General features: G+C 37.5%; 2 protein-coding genes across 2 annotated transcripts in view; both read left to right on the top strand.

Annotated features, from left to right (window-relative positions):
• Positions 1 to 378: 378 nt before the first annotated feature.
• On the top strand, positions 379 to 4,246 carry LOC132189247 (stromal 70 kDa heat shock-related protein, chloroplastic). The gene is made up of 8 exons (XM_059603892.1): positions 379 to 1,120; positions 1,400 to 1,652; positions 1,822 to 1,901; positions 2,026 to 2,168; positions 2,291 to 2,389; positions 2,595 to 2,784; positions 2,934 to 3,332; positions 3,454 to 4,246. Exons 1-8 carry the CDS (start codon positions 584 to 586, stop codon positions 3,883 to 3,885), a joined length of 2,133 nt encoding a protein of 710 aa, XP_059459875.1. The 5' UTR covers positions 379 to 583; the 3' UTR covers positions 3,886 to 4,246.
• A 976-nt stretch (positions 4,247 to 5,222) lies between these two features.
• The window catches only part of LOC132191150 (uncharacterized protein At3g06530), a 32,755-nt gene continuing 11,136 nt past the window's right edge, over positions 5,223 to 26,841 (top strand). The window contains exons 1-26 of the mRNA XM_059606171.1: positions 5,223 to 5,536; positions 5,832 to 6,045; positions 6,153 to 6,248; positions 6,343 to 6,460; positions 6,531 to 6,704; positions 7,536 to 7,706; positions 13,166 to 13,221; positions 13,334 to 13,423; positions 13,512 to 13,660; positions 13,926 to 14,008; positions 14,096 to 14,221; positions 14,361 to 14,432; positions 14,642 to 14,810; positions 16,473 to 16,612; positions 16,742 to 16,834; positions 18,393 to 18,570; positions 21,663 to 21,760; positions 21,881 to 22,033; positions 22,165 to 22,321; positions 22,962 to 23,095; positions 23,301 to 23,382; positions 23,474 to 23,636; positions 24,041 to 24,116; positions 24,231 to 24,404; positions 24,494 to 24,559; positions 24,653 to 24,757. Of these exons, the coding sequence (XP_059462154.1) occupies positions 5,377 to 5,536; positions 5,832 to 6,045; positions 6,153 to 6,248; positions 6,343 to 6,460; positions 6,531 to 6,704; positions 7,536 to 7,706; positions 13,166 to 13,221; positions 13,334 to 13,423; positions 13,512 to 13,660; positions 13,926 to 14,008; positions 14,096 to 14,221; positions 14,361 to 14,432; positions 14,642 to 14,810; positions 16,473 to 16,612; positions 16,742 to 16,834; positions 18,393 to 18,570; positions 21,663 to 21,760; positions 21,881 to 22,033; positions 22,165 to 22,321; positions 22,962 to 23,095; positions 23,301 to 23,382; positions 23,474 to 23,636; positions 24,041 to 24,116; positions 24,231 to 24,404; positions 24,494 to 24,559; positions 24,653 to 24,757 (3,297 nt within the window). The 5' untranslated portion in view covers positions 5,223 to 5,376. The remainder of the gene's footprint in view (positions 5,537 to 5,831; positions 6,046 to 6,152; positions 6,249 to 6,342; positions 6,461 to 6,530; positions 6,705 to 7,535; positions 7,707 to 13,165; positions 13,222 to 13,333; positions 13,424 to 13,511; positions 13,661 to 13,925; positions 14,009 to 14,095; positions 14,222 to 14,360; positions 14,433 to 14,641; positions 14,811 to 16,472; positions 16,613 to 16,741; positions 16,835 to 18,392; positions 18,571 to 21,662; positions 21,761 to 21,880; positions 22,034 to 22,164; positions 22,322 to 22,961; positions 23,096 to 23,300; positions 23,383 to 23,473; positions 23,637 to 24,040; positions 24,117 to 24,230; positions 24,405 to 24,493; positions 24,560 to 24,652; positions 24,758 to 26,841) is intronic.

Here is a 26,841-nt window from a genome sequence, read left to right as displayed (position 1 = left end):
TGCGTTTTGACTATTTTTGGACATTTAAAAGCACTTTTAATTTTTGTTACCAAACAGATATATTTTTTTAAACAAACTTTTTAAGTATTAAACGCACTTTTAAGCCTCTCAAACATATACCTTAACATACTCATAAAAGATAATTTTGAAATTTTTTATTAGATATGTGAGCTTTTATTTGACATAACTTTTTAAGCTTTTTAGTAATCCCAACGTTGGATGTACCGGAAGTTTGAGATTTTGCAGAGAATCAAAATGCTTATACCACTCCTCCATAGTCTTCTACCAACCCATTTCAAGACAAGAATATCCTCGATATCCCCACCAGCCTGCCACCAGAAAGATGAAAATCAAGAAATCCGGTCCAATCCAACGGCCAAGATTCCCTCATTCCGAACGCAAGCACTAGATCATTCTGGAACCCTCCACGTGGTACCACACCTAACCTTCACTCATAAACCCTCTCGTTATCTCCAACTCCAACCCCACATTTCCCATTTCTCCTTTAGGGTTTATCTTCTCCATTTCTATATCTCTCAAACCCTAATCCAATTCCCCAATTTACCGCCGGCAATTCACCCAAATGGCGTCATCCTCCACCGCCCAAATCCATGGCCTCGGCACTACTGCGTCGTTCCGGACTAATCCCTTTCACCGGAATCTATCGTCGTCATCGAGAGCGTTCTTCTTCGGGGAGAGATTCGGCAAAGCGGCGTCATATCCGAGACTCAGAGCGAAGGCTAGAGTTGGGCCGGTGAGGGTAGTGAACGAGAAGGTAGTGGGGATCGATCTGGGGACGACGAACTCGGCGGTGGCCGCTATGGAGGGAGGGAAGCCGACGATCGTGACTAACGCGGAGGGGCAGCGAACGACGCCGTCGGTAGTGGCGTACACGAAGAACGGGGACAGGCTGGTGGGGCAGATCGCGAAGCGCCAAGCGGTGGTGAATCCGGAGAACACGTTCTTCTCAGTTAAGAGGTTCATAGGGAGGAAGATGTCAGAGGTGGACGAGGAGAGCAAGCAGGTCTCGTACAGGGTCGTCAGGGATGATAATGGGAATGTTAAGCTCGACTGCCCAGCTATTGGGAAACAATTTGCTGCCGAAGAAATCTCCGCTCAGGTAACGCGAAATTAGGAAATTAATGTTTTTTGTGCCATGGCTTGCTAAAAGAATGCTTTCCTGGAATTAGTGTGATGTGGGTGGACATGATGATATTTATGATTTCATCTCTTGCATGGTGATTATTACTGGTTAAATATTTTCCAAGTTATTTTCTGGAAATTCAATCAGCAAGTCTGTGTAAGGTTTTCTTGGTACTCCATTACTATAGAAAAAATGGTGGTAGATGGTTGGAATGGTTTCTGAATTCATTCATTTATGTGTTTGTATGTAATTTAGGTTTTGAGAAAGCTTGTGGATGATGCTTCAAAGTTTTTGAATGATAAAGTTACTAAAGCTGTGGTAACGGTCCCTGCTTACTTCAATGACTCCCAAAGGACAGCGACAAAGGATGCTGGTCGTATTGCTGGTTTAGAAGTTCTTCGAATCATTAATGAACCTACTGCTGCTTCGTTAGCATATGGGTTTGAAAAGAAAAACAATGAGACCATATTGGTATTTGACCTTGGTGGTGGTACTTTTGATGTCTCAGGTACTACTGCCGATTCTAAAACTTGTGTAAATCATTTTCCATGCATGTTAGTACATTGTCATTATTCTACTTCTTTTTGTCAATATGTATATAAGACATCTTGTATCCTAGGAAGATGCTTTCTGGTGACAAACGCATTTCTGAAAATTAGTTACTCTTTTTATTGCAGTGCTTGAGGTTGGTGATGGAGTTTTTGAAGTTCTTTCAACCTCTGGAGATACTCACTTGGGCGGTGATGATTTCGACAAGGTCAGGATCTTTTGGCTTCTTTCCCCCCTCTCCTGGCCTGTTTAATTTTCTGCTCTTTTCTATTCCTTTACTTTTCTTTTTTCCCAGTTATATAAAAGTACTAAATGTCACTCAATAAATGCAGAGAGTTGTTGATTGGCTTGCAGCAAGCTTCAAGAGAGATGAAGGAATTGATCTATTGAAGGACAAACAAGCTCTTCAGCGGCTAACAGAGACGGCTGAGAAAGCTAAGATGGAGCTGTCATCTTTAACACAGACAAACATTAGGTATTTGATTTATTCCTATGAATTTTGTTGATTACCCTCTGTCTCTCTCTGCCACTGTGAGTGGGTGTTTGTCTATGAGAGGTTCTACTGACGTTTAATTGTAAAATCTTGTCTTTTTCCAGTTTGCCGTTCATTACTGCCACTGCAGATGGTCCCAAGCACATTGAAACCACCATCACCAGGGCCAAGTTTGAGGAATTGTGTTCTGACCTTCTTGACAGGTTTGTATGATTTTTGAAATCCGAGTATGTTTTATTATTCTCACCATTACATGATGTTCTTCACTGCACTGTAATTTTCTTGTTGACTTTAATTTTGTAGTCTCTGGTTGGGATTGCATATTGGAAATGGTTTCTTAGCAGACTTCTTGTCGCTGTTTCTCTTGTGGCTCTTTAAAACAACTGATCATGTCTGATTATATTTCAGGCTTAAAACACCAGTTGAAAATTCCTTGAGGGATGCCAAACTCTCCTTCAAAGATATAGATGAGGTGATCCTTGTTGGAGGATCAACACGTATCCCAGCTGTTCAGGAGCTTGTGAAGAAGATGACTGGGAAGGCTCCCAATGTGACAGTTAATCCTGATGAAGTTGTTGCCCTAGGGGCTGCAGTTCAGGTAAGTCCACCATCTAAGTGATATTTTTTGGGATGTAGCATATTATCATTCTACTTGATGTTGTGCAACCATCTTTTCAAGTGTTGTGCTTGCAGAGACTGTCTAACATTTGTTGTTTTTTTGGTTCACTTGTGACAATTTGTTTCTAGGCTGGTGTTTTGTCTGGGGATGTCAGTGATATTGTTCTCTTGGATGTTTCACCGTTGTCACTAGGTCTAGAAACTCTAGGTGGTGTAATGACAAAGATCATCCCAAGAAATACTACTTTGCCGACCTCCAAGTCAGAGGTTTTCTCCACAGCTGCAGATGGGCAGACTAGTGTTGAAATTAATGTTCTTCAAGGCGAGCGGGAGTTTGTTAGGGACAATAAATCTCTTGGCAGCTTCCGTCTGGATGGTATCCCACCTGCACCTCGTGGGGTTCCCCAAATTGAAGTAAAATTTGACATTGATGCCAATGGTATCCTCTCGGTCACTGCAATTGACAAAGGCACAGGAAAGAAGCAAGACATTACCATTACTGGTGCTAGCACCTTGCCCAGTGATGAGGTATGTTCTTATATAATATGTTGGGTAGATCCGTAGATGGTTAAAAGTCAGGGTGAGTTTTATTTTAGAGTTTGGTCAAAAGCTGAAAAGGCACTGATGTAAAATGTTTCGTAACATGCAGGTGCAAAGGATGGTTAACGAAGCAGAGAAGTTTTCAAAGGAGGACAAGGAGAGAAGAGATGCCATTGACACAAAGAACCAAGCTGATTCTGTTGTCTACCAGACAGAGAAGCAACTCAAGGAGCTTGGAGACAAGGTTCCCGGGCCAGTGAAGGAAAAAGTGGAGGTAAAACTTGGAGAGCTCAAGGAGGCAATTTCAGGGGGGTCAACCCAAACCATTAAGGATGCCATGGCAGCCCTTAACCAGGAAGTAATGCAGCTTGGCCAGTCCCTTTACAACCAACCGGGTGCTCCTGGTGCAGGTGCCGGTCCTGGTGCTGGTGCTGGGCCCGGGCCCGGGCCTGCACCTGGAAGTGAATCTGGGCCTTCAGAATCATCAGGCAAGGGGCCTGATGGGGATGTGATTGATGCAGATTTCACAGATAGCAAGTGAGATAGCCAAAAATGCGATATTTTTTGCGGCAGTTAATGTTCTTCCCTGGCAATGTGTATAAGAATTGAATTTTGCGGGGATCGGATTTGGTTGGTACTGGGGTTACAGTTCCAGTCGTCTTTTTGTTTTTTGTTTTTGTGTTTTAGTTTTATGGAGAAAGAATGCTATTAGAAATTAGGTCAAGACTATTTTAATAGTTTCCCCTGATAGCAAGCAAATCTTTGGGAGTTGGGTGAGTAAAGCAGATGCACTTTGTTTAAAACTGTTACGTTATTTATTTTTTTCTTGTTTAAAACTATTACTTGAACGCAATATGATGAATTTTAGAGAAATTGTAATGCATTTTGCCATTGGTAATCAATCATGTCTCTTTTTACTATGTATATATATATATAGAGAGAGAGAGAGAGAGAGAGAGCAAGTAGCTCCAGGGTTTATTCTCTCTATGAGAGCATCTTCAGTAGGGCTTTTAAACTAACTTTTAAGTTAAATTTAGCAATTTTTGTGCTTCAGCAGATCTTTTGGAATATCAATTTTTCTAAAATTTGCTACAGTGAGCTTTTATATTTGAAAGAGCATCTCTAGCACATTCTAAACATTTTTTATTATTTCTTTCTCTTCTCTCTTCCTCTCCCTCTCTCCTCTATTTATAATAAAAAAAATAGATTAAAAAATAATATTTAAATAAAGTAGATTGTTAAATAGATAGTCTGCTAGAGTTTATTGTGAAAAAGTAGTAGTTAAACTAAAAAAGTTGATTTTGAGTGGTTAAAATAGCTATTAACTGCTGGAGATGATGCGGAACACTAAAGTAGCCTTTGTATTAAAGTGAAACACTGTAAATGCCATTTAAAATTTTCCTTGACGGGAAAATTGTTGACCTATATGTCGTGTAAACGATTTAAGACAATTTTGGACGGAAGGAGTTAAATAAATTAATAAAAAAACTGAAAGGGGTTAAAAATTGTGATTAGAAACCCAAATTGAAATGGCAGAATTACCATGGAGGAAAGAATTTACTATTTCAACTTTTCAAAGTGGTGCGACAGCCATTATCCAACAGCTATAACACCGAAGAGTTATAATCTTTTCTGCTCAGCTACTCTCCCTTAAGAGTGTTTAGAAAAGTTATTTAGAGAAGGGACTGTAGTTTAGGAGTGAATTATAGTTTAAATTAAAAGGCTTGTAGTTTGGGGGTTGAATTATAATTCTTTAAAGTTTGGGAGGAAATTGTAATTTAGCTGATAGTGTAGGTGGAACTGGAAGTGCAGTTTTGTCTTGTTTTCTTTTTTAAAAGAAAAGAAAAAAGAGCACCTTTAAAAACCCTAAAGAAAACCTGAAACCGCCCAAAGTCGGCTGGGCAACAAAACAAACAAAACCCAACCCTTCAAACACTGAACTTTAGGGTTTAAGCCACGGACTCAACCCGAGGCGCTTCTTTCTCTCTTCTTGGTCCTTAGTCTTCGAGAGCTCTTCTCCTGTTGAAAATCAATGGCTTCGTCCATAGCCGCCCAGTTAGAAACAATTAAGTCGCTGGTACAGGGAGAGTCGCAGCCGCTCAAGAGGCCCTTCATTCGGCCGTCCATTCTCTTCGATCCCAAGGAAGCTGCCGACATTGATGTCGACACCGTACTGGCCATTGCGTTGCAAGGTCAGCTCATTTCACTCGAATTTCCCTCTAGTATTTTCTGTCTTGGAGAGAAGCTATTTTGGAAAAATTTCTATAGGGAAGATTGAAGTTTTGTAAGCACTTCGTGTGGAGAAGTTTGTTCCTTGGAGGAAGATTATGCTCGGCTGAATAATCTGAGCTACTAAAATAAAATAATTTTTTCAATTTATTGGGTCTCAGAAGATCATAAATCCGAGGATTTTTTTTTTTTAATTGTCGTGGTTTCTGAAAAAGAATCTCACGATTGAACTTGGTTATTTGTTATTTGGTTTTTCAGGTCTTGAGGTTCTTATAAGCACAGATGAACGTTTTAGAAACTACAAGAATGATTTGTTTAGCCATAAAAGCAGAGAATTGGATAGAGAGTTGATGGGCATAGAGGAAAACAATCGTATTAACGCCTCAATTAGTTCGTACTTACGGTTATTATCAGGTCATTTTCAACTTCCTTCATCGCTAAAGACGCTTGAATATTTGATACGCAGATACAAGTAAGCACTTCTTGAATTATTACTGCTGCATCATGATTTTAGTTTTACTTCTTACTTGTATATTTATTTTTTTTTGGGTAGTAATGTGCCATATGTTGGAATTGCAGGGTTCACGTTTACAATTTTGAGGAATTGATTTTATGTGCTTTGCCATACCATGACACCCATACATTTGTCCGAATAGTGCAGTTAATTGACGCGAGGTTAGGAAGTTACAGTTGTTGCATGTTGTATGCTTCAGATTGATGGTTTAGTTAAGTTAATGGAGTCTGATATTTTCACCTCATTGTTGTGTAGAAATAGCAAATGGAAGTTTCTTGATGGTGTGAAAACCTCGGGTGCACCACCACCTAGAAAGGTTTTAGTGCAGCAATGTATTCGGGATAAGGGGGTTTTGGAGGCTTTATGCAACTATGTGAGTCTTTACTTCAGATGTAATTGATTGTTTAATTATGGAGACATATATTTGAACTGTTCTGCCACAGGTGTCTCCAACTAAGAAGTATCTGCCTTCAAGGTTCGCGATCCGCTTTTGCACAGCAGTTGTTGTCGAGGCTTTGGGTTCTGTTACAACTCTTGATGATGATATTGTAAAGAGAATCCTTCCATTTGTAATTTCTGGACTTCAGCCTGGCTCAAAAGGAGGGTCAGATCACAAGGTGAATTTCAAAGGCACTATCCTTAAATGGGAGTAGCACTTTCATATTAACTATCTTTCTGCTTAAAGTTTCTTAGGCAATGGGTTGTAACAGTGACATTCTGATTTATTCATCCTCATCTTTGGGTTTTTTTTTTTTTTGATTTTTTTAATGTTGGTAAACCTCTCCAAGGAAGGGTCCTTTAGACTCGCCCCTGCAAAGTAAACCCCGGTCCCGTACATTGCACCCTCGGAAATTTTCCTACACAAAACTGGTTAAATCGCTAGCTATTCAGCAGGGGGTGTGGCCCCAATGATTGTTTGCACCCGTGAGGTGTTGAACCTTGGACGTTGAAGGGATCAATACCTTAAGACCAAGGCCTCCACCACTTGGGCCAACCCCTTGGGGTTTAGGATGGGGGTAATGTGTATTACCATTATGGATGGGGAATGTGCCACCAAAATATATGATCAGTCTTTAAGGATTCACTGTACATTTAATTGTGTTATGCGTTCTGCTTTTGATCACATTCCCAAAATTGTGTCTGTTCCACGAGATGAAACACTTTTCATTGATACAAGTAATGTGGAGTTCTATCATTCTTATAGGGATATGTTCTTATTTTGTCAATATTATTATTGTTATTTCTCTACTTTGGCCTGTATGTTGCAAACATATTCCTCTTTCTGAGGTCAATTTGACTGCATAATTATCTAAGGCAATAACAAGAAGTGATCACTTTTGATTGTGATGTCATTTATCCCTCCTTAAAAAAAAGATGTTTTAAGGCTGTAAGCTAAGATGTGTAATTACTTTTAATGTTTAGACTGAAAAATATTCTTTTATATGTAGGCTGGTGCTTTAATGATTGTTGGTTTGCTGGCAAATAAAGTTGCTTTGTCCCCAAAACTTGTCAAGAGTTTGATTCGTTCAATTGCTGAGATTGCTCGGGAGGATGCTAAAGATTTGACTGATTTGCAATGGCTTCGGTTGTCACTTATGGCTTTAAGCAACCTTGTTCAGGTATCATTATTTTTAAGAAAATGCTTGGTAATACAACTTTTGCTATAAACCTCTTACAAACTTACATGCCAATTCACATTTTATGGAAATTAGAGCCACATACACTGCCATGTGACAGTCTACATTTTAGTGGCTGACATGGTAAGTGCCCTATGGGTTGTCACGTTAGTTTGTAAGGGACTTGTATTAAAAGTTGTGGTATCCCTAACAACACTTTTATTTTGCTATAAACCCATTATAAACTTACATGCCAATTCACATTTTTATGGAAATAAGAGCTATATAGATTGCTATGTGACAGTCCATATTTTAGTGGTTGACATAGTAAGTGCCACATGGATTGTCACATCAGTTTGTAAGGATCTTGTATTAAAAGTTGTAGTATCCCTAACAACACTCATATTTTCATAGTCAGTTAACTTTCCGTTTACATAAGCTAAGAAGCATAAGTCAATTTTGCTGCATTTATGCTGTGTCCTTTTCTAATTAAGTTGCAATAATCTTCTAATGTTTTAAATGGTATGTTTAGTAATGTGTTTTGGGGGTGTTTTTTTGTTTGAAAAAGTGTTATGATGTGACATAAAAGTGATTTTTAATGATATTTGTCAATTACCTAAAAACATTTAATGGTGTTAGGAGTGTTTTGCGTTGTTTGTTAATGCTTTTCTTTTGATAACAGAAAACAAAAGACATAAAGCAATATTTTAAACAAACATAGCCATAGGTTTTCCCCACTGCTATGACATGTTTAGCAAAAATGCTTCTATTGTCTCCATACTCATTATTGTTTGAATGCTTTTTGAATATTTTAAGAAAACAATTATTGTATCTTTTATTATTATACATTTGCAAATGTGTTGTTAAAAGTGATGTATATAATTCGATGATTGCTCAAAATATCCTCCCTTGTATGCCCTATTTCTATATGAATAGCTAAAGCAATTTGATACCTCACGCATAATCAAGAAGAATTTTGCTTGATAGTTTCTAAGGGTAGTTGGGCCCAGGAGAGTCGTAGGCAGTGAGGGGATCAAGGCTCGGTTTTTTTGAATGAAAGTGAGGGAAACGCTTATACAGGTCATTGGGTCTATGGGCCAAATGGTCAATTAATGCTAATGCCAGATCAATGGAAGAGGAGGCTCGAGTTATAAAGGGGGACATAATGATTTGAGGCCAAGTGATAAAGGGGGAGTTCTAAATGATAGTTCTGCTCTTTAAATGTGGAGGCCAAACAATCTTAAGAGCATTCATGTGTTAGGCCTGAGCAATGTCGTTGTATATCGTTGTCAGGTTCAACCCAAATCAGCTATCATGTGGAGAGTTAAAGTTGCGGCGGTCACTATGGCGGGGTCAACAAAGAGCATGGAACTGGTAATTTCGTAGCCTATTCCTGTGAGAGCTTGTCTCAAAGAGATTTCTTAATGTCAGATAGACATTGATGTTAGAGATGCTTCACGGGAGTTCCTTTCGTCTTCAAACTTGTAGACGACAGATGTTGTTGGCACTTCTAGTATTATGTAGACAAATGCCGAAGGGAAGATTGAGAATGGAATAGAGGATGTTAGTCAACGGGAAGACGAGCGATTGGGATGAATAGGCCTTGGGTTAGTGATAGTCCATCAGTTTCAAGTCCAAAGACGTTTGTTGTTGCCTAAATTTTAGGGTGTTATGCAGACAACGCTAGAGGGAGCACGAAGACTGTAATGGAGGGGTATTAGATAACAGGAAGCTAAGTGTTCGGGAATTGGATATTTCTTTGGGCTTGTATGCTAATATCTGTATGGGAGTGGGGGTGGGTATTGTTGTAGAGAATGCCATCCATCGCCCCAAGGTGATGGATAAGGAGGGTAATCCGAAGGTTTTGAAATGGGCTTTGGAAATTGGAGAAGAGGCTAGGTTGAATTCTCTACTGTTTGGGATAATGGTGTGGGGTAGAAAGCAAAGTAGCTCAAGAGTTTCAGTGGATACAAGTAACATCGTTGGAAGGAGATGAGGTTGGTACAAGGGTGGTCTCTTCTAGTGGGAGTGAGAAAGTTACTTCTCTGGCAGTGGTGCCTTACTTGTGAGAAAGAGGTGGAGGAGAATCAGCCTTTGGTCGTTCATCCCCTTGCTGTATTTGAAGATAATGGGTTGCCTGAATCAGTATCTTCAAATTGGGTGGTTCAAAGAGTGAAGAATTTCTGTCATGGGGTGGGGTTGTCTTATGAAGGGTGTGAGTCCATTGATGAGAAGGGGCTGGGGAAAGCTTGGAGGATCCGTTAATGGCTTTGTTTTTCTGCAATTGAAGCAAATCGTAACCGTAATGGTTCGCTTAGCTCTCATAAATTTTGTTCTAACCCCAAAGGGTTGGCTCCAGTGTTAAGGGCTTTGGTTTTGGTGGCATGCAATCATGTCTAAGGTTTGAATCTCCTTGGGTGCAAACAATTCTTTGGGGCCAGCCCATTGGTGAAGCCGGAGTATTACCCAATCTGTGTGGAGGAGGCGTTTTACCTTGGGCTGGCAAAACAGGCTGGTGGGTCGGGTTCAAGCCGACCTAATTGACTAGGCAACCCAATAAGGGCAAACCCGAATACTACCTGTTTAGCTAAACGGGCCAGACTTTTAAACCCGAACACAACCCACAAGTGGCTGACATGATTCGCCTGACCTATTTAATAAAATGAGTCACAAACGGGTCGACTTGTTTGACCCATTAAGACCAAAATGCGAACTGTTTTAACCCGTTTGACCTAACCAACATGACCCATTTGACTCGTTTCAACACATTTGACTCGTTTCAACATATATTTATTATATAAGAAATATTTATAATTTAATAAATGGGTCAAGTGGGTCAACTTGTTTATGCCAAACCCTAACTCTCTAATTTTATGTTGGGTTTGCGGGTCGTATAAAAAATTGCAAACCCTAAATTTACCTGATAGAAGTGGGTACACAAAGTGGCCCTATCTTGGAGGGGCTCCTAGTTCATAAAAAAAATTTGTTCTACGTTAGCTAACAAAGGAAACCCAGAGCTTAAGAGATTGGATGTTCCATTAGTTATAACGTAAAAGCAATTCCAACAGACTAGGTAAAAGGGCAATATTAGCTCTATGCTAATATTGCCCTTTTTAAACCTCCAATAGAGTAGCTCCATATTAGCTACAATACATTCATTGCTACAGTGAATAGCAATTTGGTGTTATTCACTGTAGCACACTAGAGGAATTAAATATTCACATCAAATGGTTACTTCTTTGTTTATTGTTTTTTCCTTTGATTAAGTGTTGGCAAAAATATAATTAAAAAAAATGAGAAATAATATTTAAAGTCACCTAAAAAATAGGATAGAAAATCTGTTGAGCGTGTATAGAAAAAGCAGTAGATAAAATAGAGAGTTGTACATTTTCAGTAGCTAGTTTCGCTATTACGGCTGGACTTGCTCTAAAGGGAGGTCAATTTAATAAGGGTTAAGGAAAGGGGAGGGGTCCCATTGGTTCCAAATGAAGCCAAAGATTCTATCCTGGAATGTAAGAGAGCTGAATGGAAGGAATAAAAGATTGAGGATCAGAGGTTTTTAAGTGATTGGAAGGTGGATATAGGGTGTCTTAAATTGGCTAAGATGGAGTTCATTTCTAGGGATGTCTTTCGCAGTTTGTGGGGATGTCAACATGTGGACTTGTATTATTTAGGGTCGAGGGGCTTCAGGAGGGATATAGTTAATATAGGATAGGAGGGTGGTGGAAAAGATTGAGGACCGTGGGGACTTTTTGTGTTGCGTGCTTGTGTTGGTGATAACTTTGAGTGGGCTTTGTTTGTTTGTTTTTTTGTTTTGTTTTTGTTTTTGTTTTTTTTTTTCTGAGTAATTATGATTTTCTTCATCCTGTGAAAATTTACCTTTTACTTGGGCTATGGCCTAATCAATCAATTATTTAACGAATCCTCTTGGTTTGAAGAAATTATTTGTAGTGGCTGAAATTTTTTGAGACCCTCAACTCCTAGGCTGTGAACTGAAAGTCATGTCGTCAAGCAATTATTTAACAAATCCTCTTGGTTTGAAGAAATTATTTGTAGTGAACTGAAATTTTTTGAGACCCTCAACTCCTAGACTGTTTGATTTGCATGATTTAAAACAATGCCTCTATTTAATTTCTTTTTCTTTTCTGCGATATATTAATGATATTGTGTTTTATTTGTTGACATATTATTTTGATTTGTGTTTGAGAATGTGATGACCATGTTTGTTAAACTCTTGATCCAGTTATCCTCCAGTTATCATCTTGAAGTTTTAACAAAAAATATTTTTGTTGTAATATCTGTGGAAAATATTAATTGGTACGAGCCTCAGTGTACATTACTGAAACACTTAAAATATTTTTTGATGAATAATAATTTATTAGAATAAGAGGCAAAGCCCTCCTACACAAAAAGTATACAACAGAAGCAACCACTCTATTGGAGTCTAAAATCTAATATCCAAATGAAACTCTTGAATGAAACATCCACCAGTCCTTCAAGCGTTTCATTACTGAAACATTTGAATGATTGCTGGGTGTTTGAACTAGACAGTTTTTAAAAGGCTTGGATTAATAGACAATTGGCCAAAACTCAGCTTTCTAACTATTAGTGTAGTATCTATTTTGTCCTTAAAAATTCTAATTAAGCAATGTTGAGCCGGGTCATATTGCCTCTCAGGATATCTAAGTTGCTAAATTTAAGCAATAATAGGCTTAACAATAGAAACTACGTGGAAAGTTGGAGGAAGAAAACATGTTGTTTGGTCTATGCTTTGTAATCTACCTTTCTCTTCTAATTTTAAATATCAGCAAATATAAAAAAAGGCACGTTTATCATTTTCTTCAACCTTTACTTATAAAAAAAAAAACAAAAAAAAAAAATTATTATTTTTTTTGATAAGTAATAATGCATTAAGAGCGCAGAGGGGTGCAACCCAAGTATACAGGAAGTATACAAGAGAGCGACTAAGTAGGGGAGAAAGAAGAAGAGAACATAAAGAGAAAATCAGAAAAATTGATCACTAAAGGAGCAAGCCAGCCTGCTGTCTATGTGGAAAAAAAAAAAAAAATCATTTTCTTCAACTTTTCTATAGATGGGTTAATGTCATCCGAGTATTTGTACAATTTGAGAGCAGTACACTAGTCAAAGTTATTGGACTTTTTGTCATATTTTTCTTCCTATTAGGGGATCTCTCTTGTATACTTCATTGTCTACTCTGGTGTGCCCCTTCGCGCATTCAATGAGATTGAATTAATTATATATAAATAAAGTTATTGCGCTGCATATTTTCACGATGATAACTGGATGCTTTTTGCCATAGGAAGTTAATGTACCTTTTATGGAGGAATCTGCCAATTTTGATGTCTCTATTCCAGAGTCCTTTTCTATTATTACTCAAAAATCTGTTGAAGCAGTCTTTTTTGTTGTTTTTGCCTCACTTTAATTTGTATAAAATTTGTCAGATGCAATCTGTCGATATGTTCCCAAAGAAGGCGTTGGAGGCTTTGAAGGATATTAGGTAGTCCTTACTGCCTTAAAAATGTTTGAGGATATGAAATTACTGAACTTATTGACTTTTTTTTTTTTTTTTTTATATATATATTTTCTAAGAATCGTGCTCTCATTTGTAGGGATTTAGCTTTGATGCTTATGGAACTGTCTAAGGAGTTCAATATTGATAGATTCCTTTCCATGCTTTTGGAAGCCCTGGTTGACTGCAGGTGGAAAATTGATCATCATTTCATGTAGTCCTTGTTGACATCACTTCTCTTACTCAGCTTTTGTAACTGATGATCATTTCATTTGCAGTTCGTCTGATGAATTGTGCCATCTTGCTTTGGTTTCAATAATAGAGACAGTTCCTGTGAAAGATTTAGTTTTCCATGTGGTTAGTAAGGTGCTAAAATCCTGCATGAAATTGTCGCAAAAAATTGGTGATTCAGCGGCATCTGAATCTGGTATAATATTAACATTTGACCTCATTTGTTGTTTTGCATTTACATCACAAGTTTAATATTTTTCTTTTTGTTTTCGTTTCCTCTCATATTTTCTACTATATAATAAAATGTCCTTTTGGTGAGTTCATCATCAGATGTGCAGCTTCATTTTATTTTTCCGTGTGACATTAGAGCCACTTCTCTGAATATTTCTCATTTTCTTCAAGTATCTTTTGGTGGCTAGCTCCTGTTTCTGAGCATGATTTTTTTTTTTCTTTCTAATTAGGAAAGTGGGCAAAGAAAATTTTGGTGGTTGTTAATAAGCATTATCCATCTGAACTACCTGGAGCAGTTCGCAAATTCCTTGAGGTTTTTTTTTCCAACTCTCTCTCTCTCTCTCTCTCTCTCTCTCTCATTGTAGTTCTAACCCTTTGATCTTTGACCTTTTTTTAATAGGATAATATAGCACCATCTAAGGGGGAATCGACATTTGAGATACTGGGAAAGGTGCTAGATACAAATTTGGATATGTCACATGGTATATCAGATTCAAGCATTTGGTTTGCATTACATCATCCAAAGGTGTGATTTAATTAGCAGTCTATTTTGTTATTGGTTGTTTTTGCTACTTGCGTATGCTTATGCTTTATTTTTGTTGAAACTTTACTTTTTCCTTGCAATATTCGTTCAAGTCTTATATTCCTTTTGTAATGTTGTATAGGCTGTTGTCCGATGTGCTACACTTTCGGGTTTAAACTCTGGCATTTTGAAAGCCAAGGCTGTTGATTCACAGGTAATATTCAGTTTAATAGACATGTATATATATACATGTTTCTGTGTGCATGTAGGACATGCAGAAAATGAGATTTTTTTAAATGTGTTATATACACATACTGAGAGATGAGAAATAATGTCTATATATCAAAATGTTCTTCTAGATAACTAGAGCCTAGATTCAAAATCTTCTGGTACTGACTCAATTTTTTTTCTCCTGTGGACCAGAGTCTTGTAACTATTAAGGATGCCATATTATGGCAGCTTCACGATGATGATCTAACTGTGGTTAAGGCAGCTCTATCTGTAGATGGATTGTCTGATATCATAAGTTCCTCTGATCTTCTCAAAGAATTGCATCACGTGCTTAAGAGATGTATTGGCATTCTAATTTCAAGTGAGTATGATATATAGTGAATGCTTTGGCTTGAATTCTTTTGTTCTATATGTTTCACTATCTCAGCCAATGCACTAATATGCATCTCTTATTCTGCTAGAATGGAGGCCACATGATTCATTTAACCATAATAGTTAATTGCCACCCGCTTACATTTATCTAAACTGATGGTTTGAAAAGGGGTAAATCATATTCTGATGCTAGTTTAGTTGGTTTTGCTGGATGGCTTTTTATATTCTTGACTCAAGTTGGTTTGAATGGGTGGTTCTGATTTCGTTTCTTATTTGTGTGAGGGCTTACTGTTATCCCTGGTATGCTCTGTCACACTTGGTTCAAAATTTGAATTAAAGGTAGCCTTATATTCTGCTTTAGAAGGTTGTCAAACATCAAGACTGTAGTTTTCCATTAATGTAGCTTCATGAAGTATTAGGGAGCTGACAAATCATTTCTTGTTTCTCAAAGGGATATCGCTGGTTGTTATGACCAAAGTTGTTTTGCCTTTAGACTTTCATAGTATTTTCCCTATGGAGGAATATGAGAAGCGATTAAGGAAGCATTGAAGAATAGAGGGATAAGCGTTACTGTTAAAATTCCCTTTCTAGTTATGTGATTCCTTTTGTATACTCCCTTTAGACTTTCATAGTATTTTCCCTATGGAGGAATATGAGAAGCGATTAAGGAAGCATTGAAGAATAGAGGGATAAGCGTTACTGTTAAAATTCCCTCTCTAGTTATGTGATTCCTTTTGTGCCTTTAATAAGACTGGTTACTACTTATCGAAAAAGAAGAATAGAGGGATAAAGGAACAACAATGTGTAGGATGTATTGGGAGTCAACTCATGTTGTAGCTGTGCCATGTGAAGAAAGAAATTAGTGGATTTTTGGGCCAGAAAGTTTGTCCTAATGAGACATGTTTTGGGCCTAATGAATCTATGCTTTTATTTTTTGTCTTCAAATATAATTGTCTTGGGTTATGCCTAGATGAGTAGTCAATTTGTTTGCTTGTTGGTGGAATGCCGGTAGTACTCGGAGCACTGTAGTATGGAAGATGGTGCCTACATGCCTTTTGTGGTGTTTATGGAAGGAAATGAATGATAGGTGTTTTGAGGACTGTGAGAAGACTTTGGAGGTGTTGAAATTTTTATTCATCAACACTTAGTATCTTTGAAAAACTGCTTATGTTGCTCCTTTAGTGATTAGTTATTACGATTTCTTGTTCTTTTTGCCCCTACTACCTAGGTGGCTTCGCTTGTATACTTCTTGTGTTCATGGGGTGCCTTATGCTTTTAGTGATATCTCAATTAATTATTAATATATATATTTATCAAATTATATAATTTAAATTTATGGCATCCGCACTATCAAGCACAAATTTTTGTGAGCAATGGGGCTATACGGTAAGGATAGGCAGCATTGATGTTAGGAGATTCTCAAATTAGAAGTCCTTTAGCCAGAGAAGTTTCTTATTGATGATTGTCTTCAAGGAGTTTGCAATCTTGGTTTATTTTGGATTCACTCTACTTAAATTAGTGAAATTCGTTAAGGATGTGTCTAGTAGACTGTGGAACTTAAAAGAAGAAAAAAGAAACCAAATTAAATTTCTTAGTCTTTGCCTAGCTTCATAAAGCTACATGTTATTTCTCATTCCGTTTCCATTTGCAGGTTCATCAGATAAAACTAGCCTAGCTGCTGAAGTTGCTGTCGCATGCCTCAAGAATGCCAACCCAAACTTTCCTCATGATGATGATTATCTGGGGACATTTTCTGCCATGCTGTTTCCTTTGCTCTTAATTCTACCAAAGGTTTTTTGTTCTGTCTTGATCTATGTTTGATTTTCTAATGTTTCCATCATGGCTTCAATCAAGCGTCTCATAATGTATATTTCTAATTGATTGGTATTTGCTTTTTTGATCGTATATTGCTATCTTCAGACACAGGGGTTAAATTTTAAGGCTTTGCAATTAGCCAAAGAAGTAAAGTGGCCACTTTACCAGAATCTTGTTGGTGCCTCCAGCACAGAAACGGTAAATTATCTCTTTGTGATATTCTGTTTGCTCCATTATATTAATTTGGTCCTTATTTTTGCCGAAGCTCCAGTGCGAAGCACTTGATAGGTAATCTTGATCTCCTGATTACTCTTGATATCTATAATAAGGGAAAATATGACTTAACTTTCTTTATGTGCGAGTGTGTTTACAACAGACAAAGGGTGATGGGTAAAAGACAAGAGGGGGTTTCTGTACATGCGTCTGCCTGTGTGTGTCTCTATCATATATTATTTGTGTTATTCTGTCTGCATGAAAGAATATAAGAGTGAAATAACGAACCAATTTGTGATATTGAATTTACAAGGTGTGTGTGAATGAATGACATTGAGTAATATACCTAGCTGCTGTTTTAGAACTTCCACAACAAGGATACATAACAAATTTGGTTTGTTTAGAAGTTCTACATTAATAAAGGCACCTTTTCAGAATCATAATAGGTATTGAATTCAATGGTTGTGTCTAAAAGTCTTTGACATGCCAATTTGCAATCAGGAGAAGAGTCCTGCATAACCTTCTGCAAATTCTTTTGTCACCTGCTTCATTACCATTCCAATACTATATTGTAGGCGATGTTATTTAATTTATGTGGATAATTATAACTATGATATCACAATGTTGCATGGACCTATTGAACAAAGAACTCTTGCCTTCCAATCTTGTTTCCTTAGAGGTTTTTAAACACAGGCTTGGTGTTTTTAATTCTTGAATGACGAGTAACACTACCAGATATCACATTCTGGCTTACTATTTTTTCTGGAAATGGACTACATTATTACTGATAGAGCTACAGAAAGCTACGAGCAAGGAGCAGCAATATGTTGTGACAATGGTCAACTTTGTCAGAGATCAGTTTATTTGTAATCAATCTAATGAAAAATTAAATGTTTTCAGGAAGTCTAAGTAAACTGTTGGCCTTTATATTGTTGGTGGAGATTATAAATTGCCAATGCCTTAATGAATTAAGGACAGATAATTTAATTTCAGTGTTTTTTTACAGTGAACCTTGACGAGATGCCTAGTTTGACCCATAAAATGTGATTATATGGTAGTGTCCGATGATTTAGCAGTCAGTTTTATAATAATGTTACTTTAAATTCTGACAAAGTATGCATAACAACATTTCTTATCTACATGCATTCAATTTGAATATTTTATTTCTTCACTTTGCTTGGGCCACGTCTCCCAAAAAATTTGCCTAGCCCTGGTTATGCATATATCAAGGAATGTGTATTGGTCACTATTTTACTTTGACGTATTTGCTATCTCTGCTTTTAAATTATGTTTGTTCTCCAAATGAAAATTTCTTATTTGTGAACCAAAGGCTGGGACTTATTCAGGGCTAATATAATTTTGGATCCCTGAGACATCCTCATGGAATCTAATTGACTTCCCAGACATAATTTTTCTGATCCATGCCGATCTGACATTTTTATGTTGGTTTACTACTTTCTTGTTTTGCCTTCTAATTTATTTCTTCTCCCATATTTAGGAAAGTTCAATAGCTAGCTCTTACGAAGTTGCTTTTGAAGTGCAGACATTCCAACCTGGAAATATTTCTTCAATTAACATGAAGACAGTTACTAGTTTGGCAGACACTTTTTTGATGCACCCTGAAGAATATATGGCTTGGCTCATCAAGAGTTGTGATGATTTTGAGTTGTCGAAGACGCTCTTCTTTTTTATGCTGATGCAGTCATTTATGATGCAAAATAGTATGTTCTCTCTACACTTTTAATTAAGATGTATATTTTCTGTCTGAATGCCTATGTGCCATATTTCTTTTTGAACATTTAGCGGATGTTCTGAACACACTGTATTTAGGTTTTTTTGTCGGTCAGCATGATATGTCAACTCTTTTATACTCCCGCTGCCCTTTCTATGTCTCTCATTTCTCCTTTTTATTCCTACAACCTCAGGTCCAGAATTTGGGTCTTCGCTTGCATATTTGTATTAGAACCAGTTAAATTGCAAATTATTCATCATATTACTAAATTCTTCCCTATAGTCATGTATATATGCATGCATTTTTGAAACACTTTTTTGTGGTGGGTTGACGTGTTTCTTATTTAGTTTAAATAAATTTGGTGAATGATGACTCTCTCTCTCTCTCTCTCTCTCTCTCTCTCTCTCTTTTTTAAATTGTAATTGTTTCATTTTTTACGAAGTTTCGAATATTATTTATAAATTCACAAGGATGCACTATCCTAGGTGGAAGAAACTGTATATGACAAAAGGTGGAAGCATTGCTGGATTAAGAGTATATTTTCTAGCTTACCTACTTATTTCATGTTTCTGTTTACCATTCCTGTTCCGGAAGCTAATTTATTGTGATAATTATGAAGGGATTCTTTGTGGGAGGGTTGGGATATGAACAAAATCACTGTTTGATTGGCATATGGTGTGCCCCAGTTCAGTCTAGAGATGTAGGTGTTTGATAACTGGCCACTTCTAATCAAGTTTCTAGGGAAAGTGGGTGTGGTGTTTTGGTGATGAACAAAATCACTTGCGGAGGTGTGCTATTGGTATGAAATATGGTGAGGACTGGGGCCATGGATTGAGGTTGTGGAAGAGTATTAAGTTGAGGTTAGGATTCATGTTCAATGTTTGTTAATTTTGTGGTTGGGGATGATAAGAAATTTCAATTTTGGTGTAATATTTGGTGCTGTGACACAGCTCTGAAGGATAGTTTCCTAACTTTTTTTCCAGCTGAGAGGTGATGCAGCTTCTTATATGGGTGTGTTGCAGAGGGAATGTGGCATTTGAGTGTCAGCTATGCACATGCAGTTCAAGATTGGAAAGTAGAGTCAGTTTATTCTGTTTGATTTATGATGCTCTAGTTTCCATTAGGTTAGGGAAGGGGATATGATCTGGTGGATAATGACGAAGAATGGTAGATTTTATGTTTGGTCTTCTCCTAGTTAGGCGTTTCTCTTGTATACTCCCTGTGTACTAGGGTTGCGCCCCTCTGCGTTTTTGATATATAAACATTAGTTATCAAAAAAATAAAAAAATGTTTGGTCTTATTATGAGCCAATGTGCGGGATGTTCTTGGAAGAGCACTTCGTGTGTATAAGTTCCTTAGAAAACGTCTTTTTTCTTTTGTCTTTTGGTTAATGATTTATAATCCTATGAAAAGAGGATGAATGACTGTAGATTGGTGCTGATTTGTAAGGGGAGTGGTAATTTGGTGAACCATTTGTAACTTCATTGTATGGGTTGGGTGATGCCTAGTATAGTTGCAATCGTGCTTCCTTGTTTGAAAAGTCAGTTTCACTGCAATGTGAGCAATGGAATAGGGCCTTTCGATCTGGAATGTCTTAATGTGGATTTTGTAGCGAGAACATAATAATAGGTTGTTTAATGGTTTTGAGCTTAACCAGACGTCCCTAATGTTTTTTTGATAAGTAAATTTAGAGGTAACGTCCCTAATGTTTTTAGTTCTAGGATCCTTCTTTTTCAAGATTTCCTCCTATATTCTGGATTTAAACTTATAGGAGGAGTCGTGCATACTTCCTGTATGCTTGACTTATTCTTGTGCTCTTCTTTGTTTTTAATAAGTAATGCATGTCATTAATAAGCGTCGAGGAGCACAACCCTATTACACAATAGATAACCCCCATTAATAATTAAAAGAAGAACACAAGTCGACAAATTCAGAAAAATTAGAAAATTGTGAGATATTATACGCCCCTGTCCATATATAAAGCGAATTGTCTTGAGCAATCCATCAACCTCTCATGATCTTCAAAACATGAAAAATTCCGCTCTCTCCGTATGCTCTACATTAAGCACAAAGGGGACATCCCCCAAGGGGTCAAAATTGAACGACTTCTCACCTGACCTTGCCAACAATCTAACAATTCTATCACCCTTCTAGGCATGGCACATTCTACCTTGAAAAGGTTAAAAATTACATTCCATAATTATCTTGCCACTTCATGTTGATCTATGGATTCCCCGCTCCTTTTGCACATGGAACACTAGTCCACTGCTATTACATTTCTCTTCCATAGGTTATCCAAAGTCAGAATCTTTCTAGAGTCATTGTCCACACAAAGAAGCTGACTTTCAAAGGAACATTGACTCTTCAAATACTCTTCAGTCTCTTCCAAGGAAAAGCTGAACCCCCGAAGTAGTTAACTCGTGAAAAAATGATTTTACCTCAAACTTCCTCCTTTGAAGGGATTCACCAGCTACGATCCTCACCATTTTTATCAATCCGAGGGAATACAACAAATCTTGTGCTTGTTATAAATCTTTGTTACGTTTTAAGGCAAGAAAAAAGCACTATCCTAGACATTGACACAATACGGTCATGCACTGTCCAAAAACATTCAAAAAAGAGAGATTGCAAGAAGTTTCAACTGAGACATTAGAAGTTCAATGCACTCACTGACTTTGACATTTTCTTGCTTTAAACACACTGCATGAGGGATAAGGACTACCTTTTCAAATCATAACTCTTATCCCTACAAAATTGCCCTTCCCAACAAGCCAGAATATGCAACATCATGGCTTGCCTTGATCTAATGATCTGAGAGAATAATATATGCAACTGCTACTTCTCTTTTGTTAGGTACTCAACTGTTACCTGTTTCCATGTTTCTATGGTGTTTCACAGCATTATATCTGGTTTGTTGTTTGCTTCACTGTCAAGCAACGGATGCATGTCTGTCTCATTCAATTTTGTGAGACTAAGCTTTTTCTATGGCCATGATCCTTCTCTTCATTTTTACCTATACTGCTTTTGGTCTTTTTACTTATGATACTGGGATACTGAGTGTTATTTTTCTTTGCTTGTTAGAAAGTGGTCAGTTTTCAGTGCTCTTTGAAGTTGGCTATCCAGTTCTGAGAAAAGAGTGGGAAGCACTGGAGTCTGCCGGTGATGTTTCTGTGGAAGAGGTATGGAGGAAAAATTAATTGTAGACATAACACTGTTTTCAGATTTCTTTCTTCACCTTGATCATCTGGAGCCCTTTTTTTTCAACTGCATGATGTATGTCTTTGCTATTTGGTTGACAGTTCAATTCTGAAATGCTCAATTGGGATTGCAAAAGATTCTTAGAACAGCTGTTTGATGCTAATCTTAGAGCATTAAATACAAATATCCTGATTTGCATATTTTGGAGGTTACTGGAGGCATTGATATTAGCCGTACCTGGAGATGTTATGTTGGTTAGTGATACTTCTTTCTTTGGTTGCTTATTTATCTTATTGTCTTAGACTGCTCTGGTGCCTGTTCATTGACATTGTAGCTGGATTTTCATGTTGTCGCTACTAAATATGAACAACTTTGATAATTGCAGGATGTTAATGACAAATGGGTTAGCAGGCTTCAAGATTTGTTCATTTTTTTCGCCACTTCTCAGTTTAAGCATGTTTTCAAGGAACACATTCATCACCTCGTCACAAGGTGCAAGGCACCTCCTGCCCGTTTTCTGTCTAGATTTTTTACAGAAGAAGGTGCTTACCTGGCTTCCTTTTTCTCTACTTGCTTTCTTATTCTTCTATTCACCTTGCAATATATTCTGTCATTGTTGGTTTTTCTATACTTCCTTACCATGGCTTCCTTCTTTGCTACTGCTTTTTCAATCTTCCATTTAGCTTTCAGCATGTGCTTTAGTAGAGTTGTTTAGAAAAGTGTATCTTTGTATACATTTTTGTGCACTAGGGTTGCATCCCCTTCTGATTTTCAATGAAATAAATTACTTGTCAAAAAAAAAAAAAAGGGTATAGTCCAACCTATCACAAGAGAAGTACAAAAGATGACCACTAAAGAAGACAAAAAAATAGTCTGACTTCTCAAAATTTATCAGATACAAAAATCCAAAAGGTAAAGAATGGAATCAAAGTCCATATTGAGGGAAGTTTCAGGAAAATTTGTCATTTGAATCAAAGTCCATATTGAGGGATATTTTGGTCCTTTTGTTGCTGTTTTGGAATGGATAATAATGGGAAGGAATTGTTGATAGATGAACGTATTTTATCTTTTTTGGGAGTTGCAACTTGTTGAGGCATAATAGATTTCTGGAACATATTTATCATAGTTATTTAGAATCAGTTTGCTTTCACATGATCTTATGTTGGATATTACTTCTTGTAGGTGTTCCTGTTGGAGTCACAGTTGAGAGTCTCCAGTGTTTTGCGTTTCTTTGTTTCCATTCAGAAGATAGATTGTCAATTCAACTTCTAGCTGAATTTTCTTCAGTTCTCATCCCATTGACTAGTGATAACCAGGTATGGATTCAAATTATTACTATTCATTATTATATTTTGTGTTGCTGCCAATGCTCTTTGTGGCCTCTTCGAATCACCTGATTCTAGGAAAGGGGTTGCTTAAATGTTTTCTTCTGAAGTGAGGTGATTTTTTATTTTCCTCAAGTATACATTTTTTTGTCTCAATATTCTGATTTCTTAGGATCTATCGTCTTTTTCCTTTCAGGATATTAAGATTGCTGCAATGAACTGCATTGAAGGACTATATGCACTGTGGGCTCATGTGGACTTTTCCAGCAAGAAAAATGGTACAATCACTTCCATTATTGTTATGTCCCTCTATGGTCATGGCTAATTTTCACACCAGTATGGGTGTATTCTGAAACTGTTAAACAACAGGGAACACTGCAATTTGGAGTCATTTTCTTGGTGAATTGTTGGGCTTGATTGTTCAGCAAAAAAGGCTTATATTATCGGACAAACAATTTTTGCCTTCATTGTTGGAATCCTTGCTCAGCTTATCTTGCAGTAGCCTTCTAGTGCCACAAAATATTCAACAGAGGTATTGTTGTGATGTTGTTATTTTAGTCTTTGTACCACCATCTTCATTTTCCCAAGTCATTCTTCTCATTCACTTGAAAGATTTATGCTATATATGAATTGGTGCTGCTCCAGCTTCTGATCTTTATTAATGCTTTTAAGCTGTTTTTCGCCCCTTCATGCCTTTGTCTTTTGAGCCACAGAGGTTTATAGTTGAAATTCTCTCTCTCTCTCTCTCTCTCTCTGAAAGGAAAAGTCTTTTCATTGTTCATGTTTTATGATTTTTCGAATCTTGAATAGTGTCATGTTCCTCTTGAAGTTGTTATTTTTGATAAATGATGATTATCATCTTGAGTTGGATTTTTTCTTATGTTCATTATCAAGCATAGTAGTCTTGCTTTTTCATTCATCTACATACTTTTCCAGGTTTGATCAATCTACAAAGGAAAAGATTCTTGCCTTTATTTTGGGTTCTGCTCTAAAGCTTTCTGATTATGGGAAGGTATGCTCTCTATCTGTTATCTTATATTTCATGTTTGTTACTTTCATGCATGAAGAACTGCTCTGAAGAAGTTTCATGGGGAAAAAAGTAAATGGGTGTTAATGTCTTTTGCAGCTAAGGATTCTATCTTTGCTAAAAGGAATGGGCAGAGCCATTTTGAATGTTAAGGATGTTGAGTCATTTTTATCTTTACTTTTGGAAAGACGCAGTCAATATTACTTTGAACTGGATAAGTCATGCCAGAAATTGTCGAAAATTGAAATTGAGATTCTATGCCTTCTGCTGGAGGTATGTTAATAGATGGTTCTGAATGTTTGTGAGTTTCTATCTTTCTGTCTTGTATTTGTGTTTAATTTGTACTTGATCTGCTGTATTAGAGCTCTGCTACCCCCTCTTTATTTGATGGAGATGCTTTCGAAGGTCATTTATTGAAGGCTTTACAAGTAAGAAGTTACTTGCAACTTGTATGCATTTTATTTCAATTTTATGGTCTTTGCAGTTACCATTGTATTGACATCTTGTTTTGGACTCTTCAGTTGGACAGTATGGCTTCAGAAGACCCAGCTGTTATACAGCCCTGTGTCACTGTTCTAAAAATGCTCAGTAGACATCTTTATAGTGGGTTGAAGAAGGATTTACAGGTGAACTTTATTCATTTACTGGGAATTCATTCATGATGTTTTACTTTGAAATCATGTGTTTCAGCCTTTTGTAGATTGCTTGATCATGGAACAATAAAATTGTTGTGATATGCCATACCAACTAGTATGATTTGGATGATTGTTTTGGACATATATTGATATGTATGGAACTGTTGAGATCTCAGGTTTGTGCGACCTGATAGTTAATACTTTGGGAGTTTTTTAGGCGAAGACTTGATACAACATATTGGGTTACCACCTCGAGTTTTAGTCAGTGGGTTGAGGCCTAATAGTGTCATATCAGCACTCTTTTGTATCACTATCACTTAGTGTGACCGCTTAACCAATCGCACCACTCACAAGTGAACCTTCAAACAAGTCTCCACTTTCTTGTGTAAGTTTTGTATCACTCCCTTTTGATTGGTAAACTTTTTCTTAACAATCTATGTATCAACATCACCACCTAGTCCATTGCTCACCGTTAGAGTGCTTTTATTTAATCATGGGTGGAGCTAACATGGGATTCACCTCGCACAATTATGGAAGCCACCACCATATGTATAGTTGTCTTGCTTCACCACCAATAGAGCCTTTTTCTTAACCATGGGTGGAGCTAATTTGGGAACCATCAACAATACTGAAATTGCATCGAACATTGCCTGTCGAATCATCGGCTTTGTTACCATTTGTTGGGATTTTGGGTTTGTAAGAGTTGAGGCTTTTCACCTTGGGGAGTCTTTTTTGTGAAAAACTTAATATAACATGTAGGGATATCATATTAACCTAAAAGTTTAAGGTAGTGGATTTGGGTATAACCAACCGCACTGCTTGCATGTGAAACTTCCTACAACTAGGAGTTGGCACTTACCTTTTGGGCCAGTTGCTGGAGGTGTTCGATCTTAAAACTGACGGGTGATGGCTGCTACAAATGAATTGACAGACCACATTAAGCTCAAAAACTGAGCCGACGCTGATGGCTGTTTATCAGTGGTAAGTTTGTTGTTGGTGTGAGCGGTGGTGCATAACCTGCCACTAGATTTTCTGTTTGGGTGTGCTAAATCACACTAGATCTTAATCTCCACTCTGATACCAGATATGGTAACTTACCACTGATAGACAGCCATCAACGTTGGCTCATTTTTTGAGCTTAATGTGGTCTGTCAATTCATTTGTAGCATCCATCACCCGTCAGTTTTAAGCGGTGGTGCATAACCTGCTATTAGATTTTCTGTTTGGGTGTGCTAAATCACACTAGATCTTAATCTCCACTCTGATACTAGATATGGTGTGTAGTGCCTGATCTCGCATCCCATCAACATTAATCTCCACCCTAGGTGTCAAGGATAGGTTATGTCTATAACGCCCCATCCCAACGACACAATATTGTCTGCTTTTGGCTCCCCTGAACCAGACTTCCTCCTACTACTCTCGCATTAGCATGCTTAACTGCGGAGCTCTGATAGATTCATGGCCATTGCAGCTTTAAAATGCGTTGTTGTCAAGAAGGGTGCGAGTATACATATAAGTACATGCTCATCCCCATACCCAGGCGATGTGGGATGCTACAATCACCCCCCTCTTGGGGCCCAACGTCCTCGTTGACGGCCTTCATGGGCTTGTGCATGCTCCCTCCATCTCAAGTTGGGCAATGACTCTGATACCCATTTGTAACGCCCCACCCAACGACACAATATTGTTCGCTTTTGGCTCCCCTAAACTAGACTTTTTAGGAGGTCACCCATCTTGGTACTACTCTCGTATGAATACGCTTAACTGCAGAGTTCTGATAAGTTCATGGCCATCATGTCTTTAAAACGCTTTGTCAAGAAGGGTGCGAGTATACATATAAGTACATCCTCATCCCCATACCAAGGCGATGTGGGACGCCACAATGTCAGTTGAGTCGGTTTTTTGACACCCATCACCTAACAGTCAACTTGATCCTATTGGAAATCCATTTTATTTATTGACCTTCGCTCAACCAATGTAGGAAACTGACTGTTTTTGGTTGGGTTGTCTGGAAGGGTGGGTGTTTTGCCTAGACTTAACGACAACCTTGCCCAAAAATTAGAATTCAAAAACAA

This window comes from Corylus avellana, chromosome ca8 (assembly GCF_901000735.1).
Source record: "Corylus avellana chromosome ca8, CavTom2PMs-1.0".
NCBI lineage: Eukaryota > Viridiplantae > Streptophyta > Magnoliopsida > Fagales > Betulaceae > Corylus > Corylus avellana.
The sequence above is the reverse complement of the archived record's forward strand: the minus strand, read 5'-3'. Positions and strand labels throughout refer to the sequence as shown.

Excerpts from the sequence above, each read along its gene's own strand:
- LOC132189247 (XM_059603892.1), top strand. The coding sequence starts at position 584 with ATGGCGTCATCCTCCACCGCCCAAATCCATGGCCTCGGCACTACTGCG. Across the intron at positions 1,653-1,821 it reads TGGTACTTTTGATGTCTCAG|TGCTTGAGGTTGGTGATGGA; the intron begins GTACTACTGCCG and ends TTTTTATTGCAG. Across the intron at positions 1,902-2,025 it reads GCGGTGATGATTTCGACAAG|AGAGTTGTTGATTGGCTTGC; the intron begins GTCAGGATCTTT and ends CAATAAATGCAG.